This window comes from Muntiacus reevesi, chromosome 14 (assembly GCF_963930625.1).
Source record: "Muntiacus reevesi chromosome 14, mMunRee1.1, whole genome shotgun sequence".
NCBI classification, from domain to species: Eukaryota; Metazoa; Chordata; class Mammalia; order Artiodactyla; family Cervidae; genus Muntiacus; species Muntiacus reevesi.
Genome location: NC_089262.1, coordinates 64,009,478 through 64,034,488, shown reverse-complemented (window position 1 = coordinate 64,034,488; position 25,011 = coordinate 64,009,478). Strand labels below are relative to the sequence as shown.

At 37.3% G+C, this 25,011-nt stretch overlaps 1 protein-coding gene across 1 annotated transcript in view; it reads right to left on the bottom strand.

Annotated features, from left to right (window-relative positions):
* Positions 1 to 25,011, bottom strand: part of UBTD2 (ubiquitin domain containing 2) — a 58,787-nt gene that overhangs the window by 6,169 nt on the left and 27,607 nt on the right. The window contains exon 2 of the mRNA XM_065905590.1: positions 9,200 to 9,436. Coding sequence (XP_065761662.1) covers positions 9,200 to 9,436 — 237 coding nt within the window. The remainder of the gene's footprint in view (positions 1 to 9,199; positions 9,437 to 25,011) is intronic.

Here is a 25,011-nt window from a genome sequence, read left to right as displayed (position 1 = left end):
AAAATCTAATAGAAGGCTTAGGGAGTTCAGACTTAATACTATAGAAAATTTCTAAAGGTGGCAAATACCAATCCATGAATCATCTACAAATACTGAGTGCCTACCATATGCCAAGCAATATTATGCCAGTGAACAAGGCAAAGCCTGAAGATTCTTTTATCATTTGCAGGAAGCAAGAGTGACTGACTGGAGTTAGGGGAACCAGCTAAAATGACCGCCTGACAATGGAAAGACATGGGTCTGAAAGAACTGGTGGTGACCGGCAGGACCCAGTGATAGAGTGTGTGCTTAGCCTCAGAGACTCAGTCGTGTCTGACTCTTTGCGGCCCCATGAACTGCAGCCTGCCAGGCCCCTCTGTCCACTGAGATTCTTCAGGGAAGAATCCTGGAGGGGGTTGCCATGCTCTCCTCCAGGGGATCTTCCCAGCCCAGAGACCGAACCCAGGTCTCCTGCAATGCAGGCGGACTCTTTACCATCTAAGCCACCAGGGAAGCCCAATGATAGTTTAGGAAAGGCAAGTCACCTAACTAGAAAATGAGACTGATAAAGAATTCAGGGTTATAAGACTCTTTGCTTAGTCTTAACTGCTACAGGTATGGGGAGATACTTCAATTGAGTTATCTGAAGGTAACTGAAGAAGCATACTGGGAAAAAGGTAAAAGCAGTGTGTACAGTAATAATCTTGAATGTACAAGCTTAAACATAAAAGCAAACACTTAAAAAAAGACGGCTTACTAGCTCTGTCTGACCACTTTATATACATTGACATTTAATCCTCACAATGACCCTGTAAAGTAAGTTTATCATACTCATTTTACAAATGGGAAAACTGAAGAAGAGAGAGGTAACTTGTCCAGGGTCAGAGAGTAACAAAGTAAAATAATCTGATTCCTGAATAAGTAAATGTATGGCACACGGATAAGGCTTCAGGGCTTGTGACAGCTCTACTGGACTCTCAGGTTAATGATATGGCTAGTGGGAGGAAGAAGCGCTCTGGGAAAAAGGCAAAGGACAAATAAAAGAGGGATGAAAAGCCAAACACGAATCACAAGGCGCAGCGCCACCCAAAAATACATTTGCCGGTGCTGTGAGTGACTGAGCAGAGGAGGACACAGAAGAGGAGGCAAGAGGAAGTGGTGACTAAGAAGTTTCAGTGCTCTGAAGCCACCACATGTAGTGACAAAATGGACATATTGCTGTCACTGTTTCATTTACAATATTTGAGAGGAGTGTGTAAAAAACAGAGTATGGTTAGAAGATGGAGAGTTTCCCTTAAAGAAACCCTGTGTATGAACACAAAAGGGAAGGGACCACTCTAAAAGTTGATAACATAAGGATTTTTTTTAACCTTTCAAAAAATCACTCCTAGCTATGTTTGCGTTTGCGTTTGCGATTTACAAAAGGTTTTTAATTATCACCCACTGACCACTGATGGTGCAGTTCATCTAACAATTCTCCACTAGTTCTAAAGATGTTCTAGCCAGGGTTGCTTAGATTGCTCACTGAACGTTCTTTGTGGAAGTACACCTGTCTTTTATTCCTCCTTCTCCTCAAAACATCATTATAGGCCTCAACCGAGTCCTAGAAGAGAGAGACAGATGGCCACGGGGATAAACGCCACCAGGCCACTGCTTCCCCGGGTCAGGAAGCCCCGAAAGCTCCCCAGGGCAGGAAGAAAGCTGCCAAGACTACCTTCTGTCCTGATTTCATACACAATTGTTTGAACTTGTTCTTATTTATCGTCTATCTAGATGACTGGCTCAGATGTTCAATTTTCCTTGTTTTCTATGGCTGCTTTTAATTTGGCTGCAAAATATTTCACAAGAAAATTATAAAGACAAGACTAAATAAAATACCAAATAATAAAAATAGCTTTATTAAATGTCATAACATCTAACACTTTACTCTTTCTCAAGCAGTCTTTCAGATTAAAAAAAAGACATCTTTTTAAGCATACAAAGGCCTCACTGGTTTTCCCTCTATGTTAAAGACCAGCTAGGTCTTAAAATTTTTACCACGTGAAACTTGCAGTGTTACATCATCAAACCTGAAAATCAATTTTTATGTAAGGAAACTTTTGAGGATATTAAAATGTTATTTTGATTGCAGTCACGGGTGTTTACATGTCAAAGCTGATCAAACTTTTGATTTTGATTTTGATTGATCAAACTCAAATATTTGTTATTTAGTGTTCCTCAATATACCTTAATAGTGTTGAAAACATTTACTGCTAATATTGAAAACATATTGACAATCTGATAGAGGAAATCTCCCTCCCAAAATTAATCAGGAAAGCTATGTGCTAGAACTGCAAGGCTTGTATCACACTTGGGGTTTCTTCCAAGGATGAGAAAGGATGTCTTTTACTTCACTTTTCAAACTGACCAGGAAGGCATGAACTCTACAAAAACCATGACTTCCTAAGGCAACAGAAGACCTACACATAAGTGACTTGGACACAGTTAAAAAGGAAAAGAATCCGAAGTAGCAGAAAGAATGGGAAGGAAAGAAATACTGTGTTAGACCTATGACTCAGGCAGCCCACTGTTCAGTCTGTCAGAGGAACATAAGAATGGAAAAGCAGTGAATCTGATATAAAGAACAGTGGCTTTGGAGCCATCACACCAAAATTTTAATTTGGATTCTAATCCTAGACATACTCAGTCTGTTTCCTCGAGGACTATAGTATCTACCTCACAAAGTTGTTTTAAGGATTAAATAAAACACATGCAAAATTGACTAGTACATACAATGAATTCATAGAAACACTCAATAATGTCAGTTCCCTTCTCAAGTAAGTTTTAAATCTCAGAACTAAACTTATAGGGGGTAGTTCACCAATAGCAGTATCACAAAGGATCAAAAAATTTCACCATGTTTGAGTTCACTGCTTTAGGCTTCACGAGGTCCTCTGCAAACACCACAATGTCAAAAGGGCCATCAAGATTACCCTTCATCCAGATATTATGAGCAGTCTTTCAAAACTAACAAATTACAGGCTCCCTCATGCAAACTCTTTACTGGGAATTAAATTAAGCTTATGTCTGGTAATCAGGCTTTAGGAGAAGCAGGTTCAGGTATCTTATCCCACCAAATTAGCTATTAAGACCGGGATTCAGAAGCACCAAGACTATCATCTCTTTTAGCAAGCATAGGTGAAAAGTGACTTAGTCTGGATGCATTACCAAAGTCGTATGAAGGTTAGACCATGACTAAGAGCTTGTGTAACATTTGGCCACATTTCTAAGGAGACACTCATCTTTCAAGTCCAGCTCCCTAAAAGGACAGAGGAACAGATCAGCAGCACTTGTAACTGGTTTATTTAGCTGACCCGGCTTTACAGAGGTACAAGTTGGGGCAGTGTATGTTTTGGGGCCACATCAGAAATCCCTCTTTCCCTCCACTCTCACCACCCAGAATGGAAGAAAGGAGGTCTTCTTCAGAGACAAGCCTACTGAGTCGGGGACAAACTCCCACCTCAGCTATTTTAGGGACTTTGTTGCTTTATTAGAAGAAAAAGGGTGACAGTAGCTGAGGAGCAGATAAAGCTACATTGTATATCTCCAAATCATTTTTGTCTTTTTGAAGATAAAGAGAGGAAAAAGATACAACATTTAATTTATGATAAATCAGCCATCAGATCCTTTATTAAGACCCTGTTTTCATTTCCAAATACAAGTCTGGTAAAAATTCCGTCTCTGCTGTATGTACAGGAGGTTCATGCTTCTGTTCTTAAAATTTTATCTTCATGAATTAAGTTTATTAAATGACAAATTCTTATAGGGACCTTTAAAGGACTCAGAATTCATGACTTGCTTCTTAAGGAGCCTCTAACACACTAATGCATTTCCTGCCTTAAAGAACCCACTTGTTTCTCTTTACTATTAATAGAATTATATCATTTTAAAGTACTCTGTATAGTGTGGGAGGGACTTAAAATGGTAGATATGGAATTAACACTGGAGATTACTTGTGCAGTAACTTCACAGAAAACACAGATGAAATGACTTGACCTTGTAATTTAACTGCTTTAGTTAGTTAGATCTAGGACTGGAGTTTAAAACCCAATTTCATGACTTCTACCTCGGAAAAATGACGTAACTTCCTTGTGCTTCAGTTTTCTCATCTGTTTAAAATAGGGACTGTTGTAGGTGATTATCACAGGGTGAAAATTAAATAAAATCAATTCAAAACATGAATTGGTAGTATTTTATTATTTCTGATTCTCAGTCCACGATTTTTTATCATGTTGGTTCCCTAAACACAGAAATGTTCCATGAATGATACTTATAAGTGCCTTGGTTTTTAAAAACTTAAACTGCATTATATGTAATTTATTTACATTTGATATATTTTGCAGTAAGAAAGACCAGGAAAAAGAAAAGAAAATGGGCAACTCCGTTCCCACCTGTATTTTGAAGGTGAATAAAAAAGGTATGTGTTTTAAAGAATACCATATTCTATTTCTCATATCCTGAAGCATGAGAAAGGACAAAAGAAACTGGCCTTCAAAAGTTCATCTGAAGAACTGGCAATGTTTAGCGATAAGCAGTAAGAATAAAGTTGGGGTTAAGTCTTTAAGTATGAGAAAGTGTTTGGGGAGGTGAACAGCTCCTCCTCCTACACAAGGATGGTTAAGAAGGGAGCTTTTACATGTGAACTGCAGGGAGTTGGAATACATACTAATTGTAGATGCTAAAGAAAAAAAAAAAAAACTTTTCTAGAAGGCAGGGAACGTTCCATGGAAGACAAGCAGGCAATTTTTAAAATCCTTATAAATCTTCTAAATAGTAATTTAAGAAAGAGAATTAAATCCTCCTCTTTACAAGATAAACATATATTGTTTCTGAACAACCTTTCACTGAAAATATCAGAATAACCACTATGAACCAGACTGTGAAAAATGAAAATGAAAATCACGACCCTTTTTTTTCACCCTGTTTATGCTAATTTGGGCAAGTCACTTAACCTATAATCTGTTTGGGGGAATTTTAGGTAGTGATAAAACAGTACTCAACTAGATAAAAGTAAGCTCTAAGAAATTTAAGACCATGAGTAAAAAAATGCTGTGTAAATAATGAAAAATAAAGCTCCTTTAGAATGGGAAGGCTGTGGAAAAGAAGAACCAGACATTAGAATCACCCAGGGAGCTTTTTCCACAACAGTACAGTATTACACATGTTCATACCATCCTCTACCTGAGTCATAATTTCCACAGTGAAAACACACCTTCATATATAAAATCCCCAGGTAGTTTTAGGACACCAACTTCCCTCATCACAATCGCTACTGCCTTTTGAGAGAAACAAACTAAAGATTTCTCACTGATAATAACAGAGGAAGATAATTCAAAAGCATAGACTTACTTTATGCTTGCACAAGGCAGGAATATAATGAATATGACCTGCTGACTAGAATTAAGATAAAACACACGTAGTTATCAAGGGAACCACTGTAAGAAAAGGAAACAAAGAAGAAAACATAGGGAAAAGGTTTTTTGTTGTTTCCTTGTAACACAAGAAAACAGGCCAAGGAAAGACACATAATTTTTATGCACACAACACTGACACTAAATACAGCAAACCAAGACGAGCACAGTCCTTGCTTATTTATAAAGACATTTACAAAGACAGTTTCATATGGCTTTCAGACTTTAAAGAGCTTTTTATAATATTTATACTGGGAAGATAACATGAGTAAGTCTGAGATAACAAAAAGACTATGGGAAGAGAAGAGAGCATACTTATATATACTTAAAAAACAGGAGATAATTTAGAAAGGAGCATATATCCTAGGATCTCCCCAGGCTGTCAGTCTATGATCAGTTCAGTAAGCGTGTGAACACCACTGACTGCTATAGACAAAGGGGACAGGCACGAGTCAGGTGTGAGATGATGCTCAGCTAACAATGTCCTCACAGTAACTAATAAATTAACAAATCTATTACTGCTGTTGCACTGAATCAATGTTAACCTCAAAATTCCATCAGGCATATGCCCAAGAGAAGGATATCTTAAAAACCAAAGAAAGATGGTCACAAGTAAATATTACAACCAAAAAATGACTGAAATCTATAATTTAAGATTTTGGTACAAGGAATTTACTTGTTAATGTCAGAGTTCAAGAAATACAATCATCAGCAGTACCATTTATTAAGTGTGTTCTGGACCAGGGTAAGCAACTTACACGTGTTATTACCACATTTAATCAATATAACCACCTTACAAGGCAGGTACTTACAATCCATATTTTATAGATGAGAGAACTGAAGCTTACAGAAGTGATTTGCCCAAAGGTACACAGCTATAATACAGTAAAGACAAGAAATAAGGCTAGGTCTCATACCAAAGCTTGAGCTAAACAAGAGCTAACGCCAATGCAATATTTTAAATTCAAAATATGAAGTATTGAATACTTTAGGATTTTAGGGTTTAACACAACAAAACGTGTCAAAGATAAAATTTCAATTACATAATTACATCTAAAAGATAGAAGGGATTTCACCAATACCACTGAGGAGGTCTAGGTAAAAACATGTAACTTAATTTAGAAGCTCAAGACCTTATAACTATATAAGGTATATATATATATATATAAGTATAACTATATACTTAAAACCTTATAACCTTATAACTAAGCTATAAACTGATGGTGAGTTAGAGTACATGGCAAAATATAATTCAAAAGTCCATTCAAGAAACATTATTGGTAAGTTTCAGATATGAACAAGGGAAATCAATCAAGGGTACCAATGATAATAATACATGGGAAGTTATTATAGAACTTTCAAACAGAAAGCTTGAGAAAGTCTATTTGAATCTTTCATGCTAATGCAGAAAATATTCCTTAACATAGAGGGGAAGAGTAGAAGCTCATCTAATATTCTCAATTTTCCAAGAATACTTCTCCTTAATCTGTCAGTTGCTGGAGCTGCCAGGATCACCACTCTTCAGTCACGCAGATAAAAGCAGAAGTGAGAGACTTGAGTTTTTAGAGATTGAGCCCATATGTTAGACCCCGCCTTAAATAAAACAGGGCTGTGATGCCTCCATGAACTTGTAAACTAGGCCATAATTTATTGAACGAAGTCAGATTTTCCCATAGGTAACTATGAAAGTAAGGAAGTTAAAGTTCTAAGGTTCTGGGTCTTGAGTTTCCAAATTAAGACAACCACAGATAAACACCACCCCCAGCTCCACTTGTAGGCCTTAGAAATACAAACATATTCTGCTTTAAATAGAATATAAGGGCTTCCCTGATAGCTCAGTTGGTAAAGAATCCACCTGCAATGTAGGAGACCACGGTTTGATTCCTGGGTTGGGAGGATCCGCTAGAGAAGGGATAGGCTTCCTGGTGGCTCAGCTGGTAGAGAATCTGCCTGCAGCGAGGGAGAGCTGGGTTCGACCCTGGGTTGGGAAGAGCCCCTGCAGCAGGGAAAGGCTGCCCACTCTAGTGTCCGGTCTGGAGAATTCCACGCACTGTGCTGTCCACGGGGCCACAAAGAGTCGGACACGCCTGAGCGGCTTTCACCCCCTCACTCACAAGCATTAAAAAGAGAAGGATGATAAAACTACTTATAAAGGAAAGCCCTTCCCTTTATATTATATAAAGATAGTATCTGAAGACAAGTTATAGAACTAAAAAAAGCAATGGAGCAAAATGATGTCTACTTCAGTCACGTAAGAGGTAAAGAATTCAGAGATTATCCATGAAAATACCAACTAAAGAGTCATACTGAAACAGCATTCCATTATAAATTTTTCAAAAGTAGAAGGGATCATTTTTATACCTGTGTAGAAAAAGTGATCTCTATATAGTGGGTGCCAATGTTACTAACCCAAGGCCATGCTAATAAGCTTTCATTAATAAAAGAAGAAGATAGCTATGGAATATATATTTTTTAAAAGTTTCTTAGACATGCAGTTAATTCAAAAAATTAATGGAGATTTGGAAAACCAGGAAGGCTACTAAGTTGAACATCCTTTACTTGACAAAGAATCAAAGGACACAACTAAAGCGACTTAGCGGCAGCAGCAAAGGACAAAAAGCAGAGAATTAAACAGTGGAAAGCAGTGCTCCTTTCACGTAGACAAATAAAGGAAGATACTGATCCACTGTTGTGTTTCTCTTCAGATCATATGAATCTTTTCTCTTTTACTAAAGATTCCTGGGGAGGTGGGGGGGGGGGAAATAGGAGGATACTGAAAAAGAAACAACCAATAAAAGTATAACAATAACAACAAAAAGAAATAGAAAGCTACACAAAGGATTATATAGGAGCAAAAGAGACAACTTAGAAAAATGTTAACTTGAAAAAGTGAAGAGAAAAATTTATAAATACAGTAAATAACAGAACAAAATTATAATATAAAATTAACATCTAAATCTTAGTATAGCATGAAATTTGTTTCTAATCCAGGAGACTAAACATGAAGATATGCCTGTGTCCAGGATATATGTGTTCCTGGAAACATTCAAAGCTTACAGTGGTTCTTAGAGTCACATTCCTAAGCAAAGGAGACAGGTTTCTAATAATGCTCAGGGATTCAATCATAGAACTGTCCTTAAAAATATGTAAGACTCACTTCCAAGTTTAGGTTTGTTCATTATGCTGAAAACAGGCCTTGACGAAGAAGGATAATGACTAAAGGTGAGTTCACTGACTCTCTATGGCTTCTGAGATCTAATCTGAGACTACTTCTCTAGTGCAAGCAGGAAATCAGTGAAGTAGAAGCTCTAGAAGACTGGGGCAGGGTCAATCCTTGATGGAGAACTAGATTATATGGAAGTTAGAAAATACAGGTTTAGGGACTTCCCTGTGGTCCAGTGGCTAAGACTCCATGCTCCCAATGCAGGGGGCTCGGCTTCTATCCCTGGTCAGGGAACTAGATCCCACATGCCACAACTAAGAGATTCTGCATGCCACAGCTAAGTGCTGCTAAATAAATAAATAATAAATATATATAAAAAAGAAAATACAGGTTTATCGAGTGTTCTCTTTATTGAGACCAAAACACACACACAGTAAACCTATCTCCAGCTAAAAGAAGCAAAGAGGAATGCTCCTCTTCACTATACTGAAGGAAAAAACAGCTAGAATAATGCCTAGTAGGAAAATGAACACTTCCTATTTGGTTTCTTGCCATTAGAAAGGAGTTGATGATGTTCTACTTTGTTCTGGAAGATAACCAAACCTACCATGTGGTAACGTTATGTTTGCACCATCAATGATTGCTTGTGCCAGTTCATGATCATTGCTTTCAAAAGCATGTGCTGCAGCCTTCAAGGCATCCCAAATCTCTTTACGGCCTTCAAAAGCTGGTGCAGTATCCCAAAATTCATCTCTCTTGCTGCGCAGCTGTCCATCTGTCATGGGATAATCGCTTTTCCATTTAGGTTTCTCCTTTTTCAAAGGCTGGTTACGACCTAAAGCAACTGAAGAAAAATAAAAGGCTGACATCAAAACCAAAATTTATAAAAGATGTATTAATAGTTATCTGGTCATTCTTCTTTGATTCTTTCATCAAAATTATAGCTAGAAGCTGGCTTACTGGCTAATTCTTACATTCCGAAATTCCTCTAACCTATTTTATTTTAGATCTACAAGAGCAAATGGAGACATTAGGTGGTTCTACTCAAATCTTCCAGGGCAAGTTGGTACCTCTTTTTCATTCAGTCTGTCTCCTCCAAAGGAGGATTTTTTAAATTACCTAGAGAAACAGTAGTTAAGTGTTCCATCAGTCAGTAGTGGCAGGATTTGAAAAGAGTCAAAGGAGGGACTTGCCCGGTGGTTCAGTGGCTAAGACTCCATGCTCCCAATGCACGGGACCTGGGTTTGATCCTTGGTCAGGGAACTAGATCCTGCATGCTCCAACTAAGTTCACATGTTGCAACTAAAGATTCTGCATGTGGCAACTTAAAAGACCCCGTGTGCAGCGACTAAGATGTGGTGTACCAAAAAACATTTAAAAGTTAAAATAGAAAAATAAACAGTTGAAGGATGCCATGAAAGAGGGTGAGATTCTAGGAGAAGCCAAATGACTGCAGTGGCCTGAATCTCAGGGTCACATGAGGCCCAAGAGCAGGAACTGAGAGATCTCGCAGACGGAGAGACTGCTCTATGGTGTCCAGGGAAGAGCAGCCGGACCATGAGACCCACAAGGACAGTCGACCCCAGAAAAGCTTCCGCTAGCAACCTGTTCTGGACTTGAGTCTAGAACTGTGAACACCTTTCTCTGTAACTCAAATACTGAAGCTGATTTAGAAAGGGATGGGGGAGAGAGGTGGGTACTGCTTTACTTTCTGGGGGGACGAGAACTGAACCAGCGACCCTTGATACTGCGTCAAGGGAGAAACTTCCAACTACAGGGAGAACTAAACACTCCAGTTTCAGTTCAAGAGGAGAAGAAAAAAGAGGGTAAGAGTCCACTCCTTTTTTTGCTCTCAGGGGCAGCATGGCTCCTTAGAGAAAAGCAGTAGTGCTACCATAATGCTAGAGTGAGTCTGAAGCAGCTTCTTTACACCCAGACACTTACCTGGCACATGATCACTGGTCGCAAACTGACATACAGACACTTATCTTACACAGTGCCACAGGTGAGAAGTTCTTAAACAGATGGAAGAAGAGGTAAAAAGAAAGCTGAGGCTCCATGGAGTATTGGGTAAGAGTGGGCTTGAAATAAATGACAGAGTGGGTAGGAAGCAGAGGGTATATGTCAAAATTCGATGTTTTATATTTAATTACAGGAAGACCAATAATTAAAAGAAATTACTCTCAAAATGATTCTAAAGAATCCCAGAAATTAACCACTCCCTCACTGGCCCAGGGCCAAATGATATTTGGGTTATTCATAAAAGAAATAAAATGACTCTAGCCCCTAGGCAATCTCTACGTCCTATACTAGTCTATATTCCCAGATGACAGAACCATTTCTTGCTGCAAAATGTCTCTGGTTTGACACTTGGATTAAATCATGATCTCTCTTCACCCAATCTGGCCACTTTATCCCAAAGCAGCATCTCCGTATCAGGTCTCGTCCTCCCCACTTCAGAGTAGCACACCATGCCAGTGCCAGCTGTTTTTCTTTAAAACACTCAGTGTTTTCGTTTTTAATTTTTTAATTGAACCTTAACTGCTTTACAGAATGTTGTGGTTTCCTGTCATACATTAACAAGAATCAGCCATAGGTACTCCCATGTCCCCTCCCCTCCCCACCCCACCCTGTCACAGAGGCCCTGCTTGACTTCCCTGAGTCAAGCAGCAAATCCCCACTGGCTATCTGTTTTACATGCGGTATTGTAAATTTCTATGTTAACTCTCCATTCATCTCCCCTTCTCCCTCCTCTCCTACCCCCATGTCTATAGGTCTGTTCTCCATGTCTGTTTTTTCTTTGCCGCCCTGAGAGTAAATTCATCAGTGCTATCTCTTTAGGTTCCATATATATGAAAACACTCAGTATTTTGACTCATTGTATTATTTGGCCCTCTAATTTGTCTTAGTGAGATGCAAACCAGTTGAGTTCTAAAAGAGTGTATACAGAAGAAGGAAAGCTATTAAGTGGCAGAGCTGAATACAGAACCCGTCTCCTTACTTAATGAACGAGTATTTACTGAGTGTCCGCTAAGGATAACACTACATATGTTATATCAGGTGTTCATATCAGGTTCAAATGTGAGAAACATAATCTATACTATTGACTTTTCCCTGTATCTTCTCAATAATACAGATAAATAGATTAAGCTTTATTCCCCAAAAGGTGTTCAGAATATGTCAGATAATTACATTCAACCCCGGAATGATTCCACCAACAAGGTAAAATTGAAGATAAATTTTATTTTCTGCTACATTAACCTTTAGATGAGTCAGAAACAGTTTAGAGACAACACTATTAGTTTACTGAGCAGAGAGTGGAAGACAGGGCATCATAGACATCTAACTCAATGCTCAAATAAATACTTATTCGAGTAAAATTTCATGTCTACGTGAGTAGTTCCAGAGAACTCTCTAATATCATATATATTAAATGTACCAGAGGGAAAGTTGGTATAATTCTTATCACTGTGAGAGAATAGCAAGGCAAAGGTAAAATAAAAAAACCTCCACAATCTCAGTACTTAAATGAAGGAAACGAAAAGGCCCTCAAAGAGAAGAACTCAACAGAAAAACTATCTTGTAATAAAGATGGAAAATAGTTTGCATAAAGAAAGTAAAATGCCTTCCTTACAAATATAGGGCTTTATTTTACCTCCCCCTATCTGTAGAAGACATATGAATAAAGTCAAATAAAAAGGACAGATGATACATTATGCTGCTTGGGGATAATCACTGTTGTAAATGCATTTTCAAATCTATGCTGTCAACAGTTTAAAAGTAATTACTTTAGGCAAAAGTAAATCAGAGAAAATAAATGCTTGTGACATATAAGTAAAGTTTACTTTTATTTCCATCTAGGTGTCTGCTTTTCCTATATCTCAAACATAAGTAACAAAGGATATCTGCCTATCAAATGTCCACTTATAACACAGAAATCGATGCAGCAACTAAGTAACTATGTTTGCACCAAGTCAATCATTTTCAATTATTAAGAAATAAGACATAAAATATATATATTCAATTAGATTACATTTTATACTCTGAACCTTTCACATTTACCTTGTCTCCCACAACTTCAAACTCCTGATGCCAAGAGAGATGCTTAGTATCAATTACAGTATCTAGAACTAAGTAATACGCTCCAACAATACATTTAGAGACAGGAAACAACTTATTCCCCAAATCTTGGTTTCTAAACCTTTAAATTGTAGGCAACCAATGATACTAAGTTTATTTAATCCCATGGTTTAACATACAAGATACCAAAGATTAATAAAGAAATCTAATTTTTTAAAAATCTAGGTTATTTTAGGAAACATCCTTTTTTCCCTATCATTGCACATTTACTTTCAAAACTTTGCCAAAAACTCACTTTCTCAGCAGCCTCTTGACCACGTTCATCTACTCCTTATCTTTCCTAGCAACCTTTCGACATTTCTTCCCACAATGTGACAAATAAATAGATCTAACATGTAAAAAACCCAAGAAAGATTTGCTTCTCAGAGATAAATAGCAATATAATCTTAATATTTCTACCCCACAACTGAACGCATTTTGCAACTCATTCGCACACTTTATTGGCAAAAAACAATGACATCCAGAGTGAAATATGTTTATAATTGTCTGCCTGCTTTTGGTTCCTCTCTGAAAACTCATTTAATATTGGGACTCTTCAAATAAAGGAAGGAGAGGCCATAAAGCACAGATACTGCAGGTATCAAGATATGACTCAAGAAATAATAGCTTTAAGAGACTATAAACTTAAAGAATCAGTTTTCCTAGCACAACAGCCTGAAGGAAAAAAACTGAATATTTAAAAAGATCACCATCAAAGGGAAAAATGTTGCTTAAAAGAATTCTGAAAACTTTAAAGCAGCATGGAATACAATTAGGATAATGTACCTATTTTAGATTGATTAGAGTCTTAACATCATGAAAATGAAAAGGAAATTTTCCCCTCACTTCAAAAATTAAGAATAGATCCTACAGAACCTTCTGTAACAGACTGTGCTAGCCTAAGAGGACAGTTGTAAAATATTTTATTCTCATTTAAATTTAGAATACTCTATATATACACATACACACACAAATATTCCCTAAAGCAACTAACTGCTAAAATAAAAATAGGAATATGGGGTTTAAAATGCCTAAAATAAGAGCATCAACATGCCAATAGTCAACATCATACCCATATCTGCTCTACTGTCTTGAGGATTTAGAGGTGGAAGAGATCTCAGATGGTGTAAGTCAAGGTTACTATTAATATTTGACAGAAAACCTAACAAGGATAAATAACACTGCTGAGAGTCAAAAAGAGCTAAAACTAGAATCCAGATGACTATATTCAAAGGCCAGAGCTCTCTTTTCATTACAGCACCCCATGTCTTACCAGAGCTGACGAGTATGCTTGCTTTTACAGAAGTACCAAATCAATTATGAAGGTTCACTCAAAATAAAGCATGTGTCAAGCTGTTTTTCTAGTACCGTGCACCTCTAGTACCGTGCATCTTTTCCAAGCTTCACTATGACCAATGCAATGGCTCTGGTAGGACAAAGGAAAAGCTAACCAAGAAACTCCAGCTCTCCAAAGGAGAATCCCATAGGGGAAGAGGCAGTACGGTTTCCTGGTCTGTCAGTTTCAATTTACAAAGTACTCAGCATCTATACAAGATCAGGCACCAAAGATCACATGTATGCATACTTAAGTAAGTCAGATACACCACTTTCTATGTTGCACTTTTACAATAAATACAAATGAGAACTTTTGAGTATGTTTCTATCCTAAAGTTTGTAAAAATTAAGCATCTGGAGCATAATTTTAAAAGCATATATGATAATTTCTAATGTTTGAGCTACCTTTATTGAGGGGGGAAAAATCAACATAATTTTTGATTTATCAATCAAAAAATGGAAAAGTCTATTAATCATATGGACTTCTCTGCACCGTTTCTCAGAGTATAAGTCTACTTACTTATAGCCTGAGCATACAAATAGGCAACAGGAAAGTCTAGTATAGTGAAAGTTGCTCAGTCTTGTCCGACTCTTTGCGACCCCATGGACTATATGTAGTCCATGGAATTCTCCAGGCCAGAATCCTGGAGTGGGCAGCCTTTCCCTTCTCCAGGGGATCATGCCGACCCAGGGATGGAACCCAGGTCACCTGCATTGCAGGCGGATTCTTTACCAGCTGAGCTACCAGGCGAGCCCACAGGAAAGCCTAACCGCAACATAATGTTTCAAGGACTTTTTCTTTTTCTTTTTTTTTTAAAATAAGACAAATTTATTACTTACAGTTCTATGGATCAAAACCGTGAATGGGTCTTACAAGCTAAAATTAATATGGTGCCAGAGCTGTGTTCTTTCTGAAAGTCTTGAGTAGAGACCATTTACTCATCTTTCCCAGTTTTTTCAAGTCACCACATTCAATGGCTCGTGGTCTCTTTCTCCATGAACATAACATCTTCCAGTCTCTCTTTGTCTCCAACTCTTTTCACAACCTCTCTAAAAAGGCCCTTGTGGTTGCATTAGACCCAAGGACTTTTTAAATGAATCATTAAAGATGTTGTAAAAGCATAGAATTAAATCTCTCCCTCTCACACACACAGCCCTTTAAAAAAGGGCAACATTACACAAAGTTGGGAAAAGAATACACTCACCTAACACCAGCACACTGCACCTTCTACCTACTACTGAAACTTTCAGATGGTTCCTTCTACTTGGGGAGGGGAGTGGCCTCATCCAGCATTACACTCTTCAGAAGGCAGGGAGCTTCTCTCCCCTCACTTCCTGGACAGCCTGGGGGAGGGGAGCACACACAACGCCCACTACCATCTAGCACTGCATCGACGCGCTGGCCAGCACAACCGGGCAAACTAAAACAGTCAGAGGCATCAGGGCCAGAATGGAAGAGAGCCACCTCTAACTGCAGATGGTATGATGGCATGACTGCAAAATACGAGAAAGCTGGTGCTAAAACGAAATAGAAATTAACATGGTAGCAGGACATAAAATGCAGGCCTTCTTATATACATAAAATGTCCAGCTAGGAGATGCAATGAATGAAAAGGTCTTGTTTATAATAGAAACATAAAAGATATAATACTTGGAATGCAACACCTCAGGAAAACTTTTAAAACTAATGAAAGATAAAAGTAGACTCGAAACAATGAAAACAATCTCTTGTACTTGGACATCAACTTTATAAAGATATCAATTCTTCTAAAGTTAATATCCACATTTAATACAATTCCAGTGAAAATATTTTTTTTAAAACTTTTTCTGATACTAGATGAAGTGATTCTAAAACACATATGGAAAAACAAACAAGGAGGAACAGTTAAAAGAATCCTGAAAAATAAACATAAGTGAGCTAGTCCTATAAATATAAAGCACACTATAAAAGCATTACAATTAGAAGCATGTAAAGCACATGACTATTTAGATCAATGGAACAGAATAAAGTTCAAAAAAACCATGTATGCAATGGATATTTACTACATGATAAATATTTTATGTTAATCCATTGGAGAAAAATAGGGATTTTAAGAAATAGTGTCAGAGCTGGACAACTATTTACAAAAAGATAAAATTGGGTCAATAATTTAAATTGCACACCAAAATAAACTCCAAAGGAATCTACATATAAAAGGTCTACATGTAAAAATTAATATAAGTAGTAGAAGAAGATACAGATAAGTTTCTCTATAACCTAGGAATAGTGAATGCTTTTCAAAAGAAATGAAAAAAGCCCGATAAATTTAATCTTATCTAAATTTTTGCATGGGGGCAGGAAGAGTCAAAACACAAATGACAAGCCTAGAGAAACTATCTGCAACTTTCTGTCACAAAAGGCTGATTTTCCTCATAGTTAAAACTCTTAAAAATGAAGGAAAAAAGGGGAAACTGTGACAGAAAAACGGGCAACAGATGTGACCTTATATTTGAAAGGAAAATAGGAAATGACATATGAAAAAATTTCTAACCTCAGTTATGCTGTGTGCTTAGCCGCTCAGTCGAGTCCAACTCTTTGCGATCCCATGGACTAGAGCCGCCAGGCTCCTCTGTCCATGGGATTCTCCAGGCAAGAATACTGGAGTGGGTTGCCATACCCTCCTCCAGGGGATCTCCCCAACCCAGGGCTCCTGAACTGTGGGCAGACTTTACCACAAGGGAAGCCCAAGAATGCAGGAGTGGGTAGCCTATCCCTTCTCCAGGGGATCGTCCTGACCCAGGAATCGAACCAGGATCTCTTGCACTGCAGGCAGATTCTTTACTAGCTGAGCCACCAGGGAAGCCCCCAAGTGTCAGATATAAGAGAAAGCAAAGTGAAAACTATGCTAGAATTATTTCTCTGGCTCTTAGGAAATAATCAGGAATCTGACAACACATTATGCCACTGAGTTGTGCAGAAATAGATATGCTTCTACACATGCTAAGAGTCTAAGATCCCATAGGATTATCGCCTACAGGATTCCTAGATGGAGGGGGACTCTGACAACATCTAACAAAATCACTTATTCATTCACTCATTGAGCCAGCAACCCTGGTTTTAGGATTCTACTTTCAAGATATACTTCCATCAATATGAAACATAAAAGGTTATTTCCTACAGGCTTATTTGTATCAGAAACAATCTAACGGATGTACTATCATACACCCACACAATGAAGTACAATGCAACTGTACAGAAAGAGGAGAAGCCCTATGCACTCAAATGGAGAGATCTCTAGAATATATAAGAAAAGGCAAGACACAGAAAAGTACATATACACGTTTTGTTTAGAAAATACGTGTGTGTGTGTGTGTGTGTGTGTGTATAAAACAAACCAAAAAATCACACACACTGAAAGAATAAGCCAGAAACTACCAAAAACGGCCATGGAGCTACAGGGCAGAAGCAACAGAGATAAGAGCAAGACTCTGTGTAGATTGACTTTTGAAAAATTGTAAGTATGTTACATTCACAAAACAAAAAGCAAACCAAAAATAGCAGCAGCAAACCCAAACACTGAACAGAGAAATTAATCTAACTGTATCACGTGTTTAAAGTACCATACAAAGAATACAGTGATTTCAAGCTAATTTTGAACATGATACCCTGACCATACATCTTTAATGGGACAAATTCTAAGGAACCAAAGATACACCACAAAGACATCTTAAACCTTTTAGGGGGGTGTCATGCCATGCAACTTGTGGAGTCTTAGTTTCCCGACCAAGGACTGGCCCAATTACTATAATTCTAAAACATATGATGTTTACTGTAGGATGAAGCAAGTAAGGAACAATATTATTATCAATAGAAAGCAAGATTTTTTATTAAAGAGAAAATAAAATACAAAATAAAAAGAAAAAAGTTAATTTTGAATTGGAAATACCAATAGGAACTTATAATTTAACAATAAAAAGTATTTTATAGTTCTGTTGACTAAAGGGACTTAAAAACAATGACAACCCAGTAGCAATGAGCATACCTAGCTCCCAGATCTTAGTTTTAAACACCATTCCCCACTAAAAAGGCCCTAGGGCTATTTAGAGAAATGGCTAGTTCCATGGCCAGAGCTGGGAAAATTTAAAGCAAAACTGGGACAGCTGGCTGTTAAGAAGGCAAGAAAGTACTAAAAAAAACTAGTATATTAATGAGATCATGTCAAAGGCACAAAGGAGAGGATCTGAAGGAGACAACATCTGCATCAGTTTTGGAGCATCAAGAATAATGACTGCAGGACTTCCCTGGTGATCCAGAGGCTAAGACTGCACTCCCAATGCAGAGGGCCCAGGTTTGATTCCTGGTCAGGGAACTAGATCCTACATGCCACAACTAAGAGTTTCACATTCCACAACTAAGACAGATGCCACAATGAAGACCACAATGCCACAATCAGACCTGGTGAATGCCACAATGAATGCCACATAAAGACCCAGTGCAGGCAAAAAAAACTAAATAGTTTTCAGAATGACTGAAATAGACTTTAAAATACTAAATCAGGGACTTCCCTGGCAGTCTAGTGGTTAAGACCCATCCCCCTGCCCCCACTTCCACTGGAGGACACAGGTTCAATCCCTAGTTGGGGAACTAAGATCTTGCATTTTTTGGACACAGCCCAAAAATAAAATAATTTTTAAAATATTGAATAAATAAAAATTCTAATACTAATACTAAAAGGGAAAAATAACAGAAAAAGAGAAAAATACTAATTCAAAAAGGGAAAAATAATAGGAGAAAGGCTCTTTCTTACTGAAGGATGCTGGTAATAAAGAAAAGAATGACATATTTAAAAGAATCATTCTTTACATCAGGTAAGGATTATTACTAAATATGCTACATCATCATGGCAGGATATACAAGGTGTGAGAGGACCATCACCAATATTGTGAACTGCTAAAAAGAAATCAGACAGTAGATACCTGACGTTCATTACCTTAACCAAGTGACCAAACTTAGTAGCTTTCTGAGATGCTGCAATATGAAGTATACAAAGATGAAGGATTCTTTTCCAAAATGTATAACTTGAATCTACTTAAACTTCTAAACTTAACTTCTCATTTATAGGAAATGTAAAGACTAACACAGTGAGTTAAAACATCTTCAGACACTGCCAAACATTTCCTGGAGGGTAAAACTGTCCCTGTTGAGAACCACTGGTCTACACCAAATGAGACAAAATATGAAGTTTGGTTGGAACCTAGTATGGAAAAAAGCTATAAAAGACAACTAGATAAATCTAAATAAGGCTAGATAATAGATGTCATTAAGAAATTACTTTCAAATTTTCTTAGGAATGATAATAATATTATAATGACACAGGAAAATAGTCTTATTCATAAAGTAGAGGTATGATGAAGTTTTCAGAAGTGTTAAGTGTTATGATGCCTACAACTTTCAACTGGTTCAGCTATTAAAATGGAGGGTGTGCATGTCTATACATATAAACACAAACAAAACAGAAAAATGTGTATATAGCAAGAAGCACTAAATTTACATGGGGAGTATATGTGTATTCATTATACTATTTTTTCATGTTTGAATATATTCACAATAAAAATTCAGGGGACAAAACACAAACCCTGAAAAACAGAAAGACATGAATGCACTGTATCAGGCACTTCAGTTCTCAGCCTGATATCACACCTTTTGGATACTTCTCATTATGTTCACACAACTGTTGAAGTTCCCCATATTTGATTTTAATAAAAGATACAGGAATTATACATTTAAGATATTAAGTATACAATTCAGAAGCTGAATTCTTGCTCCTCAAAGCTGAATCCTTGCACCCCAGTTTCAGAGTTCTATTTAGGTAAGGCTTTCAGGTACAGGCCTAGTCCTCTTATACATTCCCATGTTCAGATTCCAATGACTATCCTTGAGCACTGAACCTGGCTGGGACCATCTACAAAACTCAAAAGCAACAGAAGTACTGAACAGTTAATTTTCTTAAATTTTCATCTATGGGTTAGTGCTTATTTAGGACAAAAAGTTAATAACTGAGCAATAATATCTAAAAGAACATTAAATAATAATGAGAGTCAATTTACCAGGAAAATACAGCAATAAATGTGTATGTACCTAACAACAGGACTTCAAAGTACATGAAGAAAAAACTGAATTAAAGGAGACAGACCATACTACAATCACACTTAAACACATTAACAGTTTTCTATTAGTAACAGATAGACCAAGGAGCCAGAAAATCAGTAAGAACACGGAGACCTAAACATTACCAACAAACTGGACTTAAATGACATTGTAGGACATCCCACCCAACAAAGAGAGAACATACATTCTTGTCAAGCACATATACAGACCATTCACCAACACAGATCACACAAAGCTTAAAAGAGCAGAAGTCATACAAAGTGTGTTCTATATAACTGCAATGAAATTAAATTAGAAATCAGTAACATGAAGATAGCTGGAAAAATCCCCAACTAACTAGAAATTAAATGATACATATAAGTCATGAGTCAAAGGGAAATTAGAAAATAATTTCAACAGAGTGAAAATGAAAATACCTCAAAACTTTATGATGCTGCTAAAACATACTGCTTCGACGAAAACTTAAGAGCATTAACATGTTTCTATTAGAAAAGTCTCAAATCAATGAAGCAGGCTTCCACCTTAAGACTAAAAGAACAACAAAAACTAAAAGAAAAAAAAATAAAAAAGAAAAAGAAAAAATTAAACTAACTTTAAGAAAGAAAAAAATAAAAAGCAGAAACCAAAGAAACTGAAAACAGAAAATATAGAAAATCATAAAAGCAAAATCTGGTTCTTTAAAAATATTAAACTGACAAACCTCTTAGGCTGATCAAGAAAGAAGACCAACATCAGGGATGAAAGAGGTCATATCACTAGAGACTCAGCAGACATTAAAGGGATAATAAAGGAATATCCATTCATGAAGAAAAGGATAACTTGGTTCAGTTCAGTTCAGTTCAGTTCAGTCAGTCAGTCAGTCATGTCCAACTCTTTGCGACCCCATGAACCGCAGCACGCCAGGCCTCCTATCCATCACAAACTCCCAGAGTCCACCCTAACCCATGTCCATTGAGTCAGTGATGCCATCCAACCATCTCATCCTCTGTCTTCCCCTTCTCCTCCGGCCCTCAATCTTTCCCATAATCAGGGTCTCTTCAAATGAGTCAGCTCTTAGCATCAGGTGGCCAAAGTGTTGGAGTTTCAACTTCAACATCAGTCCTTCCAATGAACACCCAGGACTGCTTTCCTTTAGGATGGACTGGTTGGATCTCCTTGAAGTCCAAGGGACTCTAAGAGTCTTCTCCAACACCATAGTTCAAAAGCATCAATTCTTCTGTGCTCAGCTTTCTTTACAATACAACTCTCACATCCATACATGACCACTGGAAAAACCATAGCCTTGACTAGACGGACCTTTGTGGACAAAGTAATGTCTCTGCTTTTTAATATGCTGTCTAGGTTGGTCATAACTTTCCTTCCAAGGAGTAAGCATCTTTTAATTTCATGGCTCAATCACCATCCGCAGTGATTTTGGAGCTCAGAAAAATAAAGTCAGCCACTGTTTCCACTCTTTCCCCATCTATTTCCCATGATGTGATAGGACCGGATGCCATGATCTTAGTTTTCTAAATGTTGAGCTTTAAGCCAACTTTTTCACTCTCCTCTTTCACTTTCATCAAGAGGCTTTTAGTTCCTCTTCACTTTCTGTCATAAGGGTGGTGTCATCTGCATATCTGAGGTTATTGATATTTCTCCCAGCAATCTTGATTCCAGCTTGTGCTTCCTCAAGCCCAGCGTTTCTCATGATGTACTCTGCATATAAATTAAATAAGCAGGGTGACAATATACAGCCTTGACATACTCCTTTTCCTATTAGCTCTCTATATATTGTCTATATAATAAAGATACTACATTTATTTGTCTTTAAAAAACCCCAACAAAGAAATTTTCAGGTTCAAATGGTTTCATTACTGAATTCTACCAAAATACAAGGAAGAGATAATACTAATTATTCAAAATAACTTTCAGAAAACAAAAGAGCTCAGGAGGATTTCCCTAGTGGTACAGTGGATGAGAATCCACTTGCCAATGCAGGGGACACAGGTTTGATCCCTGGTCTGGGAAGGTTTGACATGCCATGGAACACTAAGTCCGTGTACCACAGCTACTGAAGCCTGTGCGTCCTAGAGCCCATACACTGCAACTGCTGAGTCTGCACACTGCAACTACTGAAGCTCAGGAGCCTGGGGCCTGTGCTCAGCCATAGGAGAAGCCACTGCAATGAGAAGCCCACACCCGGTAACCAAGGTCCAGAGCAGCCAAAAATAAAATAAATAATTTATTTTAAAAACAGAAGGGAACACACTCAAATTTATCTAAACTGCACTGATAACAAAACCAGACAAACATAAGAAAATTATCAACTATCAACAAAACCAAAAGTATCATAGACACAGAGATGACATAAAGACCTTAACAGTCATAACAGGGCTCAAAGAATTCATCATCTACACACCTGTACTAAAGGAAACATTAAAAAGTCTTTGGGCAGAAATAAAATGATAACAGATGGAAACCTGAATCTACATGAAGGAATAGAGAGCACCAGAAATGGATAACTACATGGATAAAAATAAAAGATTTAAAATTATTATTCATATCTCCTTATGAGTGATATCATCGGAAAAGGCAGAGTAAGGACTTCCAAAAATCTTCTTCTCCATTAATGCAATGAGAACATTGGCAAAAACTCAAACTTAAGTACTCTGGAAATTAACCAAAGACTTGGAACAATCCAGGGAACATTTATTCTTTCTTATTCAAGGAAAACAGCTACTGTATGTGGTGTTTTAGCATGCACTATACCCATCCCCCTTCTCCCCAGCTCAGGGGTAGCCTTGAAAACCAACAGATAGCAATTACAATGAAAGCCACTAGTTCAGCAGCCACAGGAGGGGTCAAAACAGGGTTGGTATGCGTTAAAAGCCCCCTTTGTAGAGAAGTGTCATTTTTTGGCCTATCTGAAAGTTCTTGTCCTTATTTGACCTGACGTAAGCGATAACCCAGTATGAACAGCCTTTTCCTGGGCGCATTTGTCAAAAACAATCAGCAGCAATTGCCTAACAGTGAACTTGCATGGGGCAGTGAAGAATTTGGAACAAGAAACTAATCAAAGCTGGGGAATGAGATGTCCAGAAAAAAACTGACATCTTACTGTGACTCTAAAAGGGTACATATACGCATATAACTGTGTACATACAGGGATGAGCACATGTTCAAGAAATATCTGAAAAGGTCCTCAGCTCTCACTCCTGACTGATATTGAGGCTTTGAGCACATGGGAAATATGAGTTTAAGGAAACTGCCTGAGTTTTGAAAGTAAGCCCTAATATGAACACAGAGCCACTTAGCAAAGAACAAGAGACTTACTTGTTCTAGACTATTAAGGAAATCTGTGCAATCATTAGCTCACCACTAAGCTCATTAAGCAGATTTCAGTGGCTACACCTAACAGAGAACATAAACTTAACAGAATAAGTTCAGGAAAGTCAGTAAACAAAAAGCAACAACAATAATAAACCCTAAGGGAGAAGGGAGACTCTGATTTCCAGTGTTGCCAAATAGTAAATGTCCAAAATTTATTAGACATGCAAACAAACAAGAGAGTGTGGCCCACACACAACGGGCAAAAAAGCAAATAGAAACTGTCACTGAGGAAGCCCAGACACTGGGCTTACTAGGCAAAGATTTTAAATCAGATAGTTTAAATATAGTTCTTTAGTAAAGAACTAAAGCAATGTTCCAATATTGTTCCAATTATGTTCCAATAAAAAGAAATTATTTTTAAAATTATAGAATTGAAAAAACAAATGAAAAATTCACTAGAAAGCCTCAATAGTATATCTGAACAGGCAGAAGGAAGAATCAGTGAACTTTAAGACAGGTCAACTGAGATGACCTAGTCTGAGGAACATGAACGAAAATGAACAGCGCCTCAGGTGGGCACCATCACGGTGACCAATATACACAAAATGAGAGCCCTAGAAGGGAGAAAGGAGACAGCACTGAAAGAAGGAATGGCTGAGAACTCATTCGATGAAAAACCAATCTACACACGCGAGAGGCTCAACAAGCTCAGAGATCACTACCTAGACACTGCATAATCAAGCTGTCGAAAGTCAAAGATTAAGAATCTTGAAAGAACAAGAAGCAACTCAAGATACACAAGGCACCCTCAAAAAGTTTAACAGCTGATTTCCCATCAGAAGACATGGAGAACAGAGGGCAGTGGGACAACACAGACAAACTAATGAAAGAAAGAGTGTGTCAACCAAGAATTCTATATCCAGAAAAGAATATCCTTTGAAAATTAAAGAGAAAATAAAATATTCCCAGGTAAACAAAACCTGAAAGGACTTGTTGGCAACACACTAGCTCAGAAAAAATTCTATAGGGAGTCTTCGGGTATTAAATAAAGGATACTAGACAATAACTTTAATATACATTAAGAAATAAAGACATCAGTAACATTACACAAGTCCATGTAAAAGGCAGCATATGTATATTATTTCTTTGTAACTCTGCTTCCTCCCATTTGATTTTTAAGACAAATGCATAAAAAATAATTAAAAATTTGTGTTGATGAGCCTACAATGCTTAAAGATATAATTTGTATATTAATAACAGTCCAAAGAAGGGAGGGAGGAAATGGAGTTCTATAAGTAGCATTTTATATGCTACTGAAATCAAGTTAGTTTCAATTAGAACTGAAATATTATAAATTAAGATATTAATTATAATCCCCAGAGCAACCATTAGGAAAATGACTCAAAAATATATAGTAAAAAAATGAAAAAAGAATTAAAATGATACACTAGAAAATATCTAAGACAAAAGAAGGCACTAATGGAAGAATGAAAGTTAAAAAGGAATAA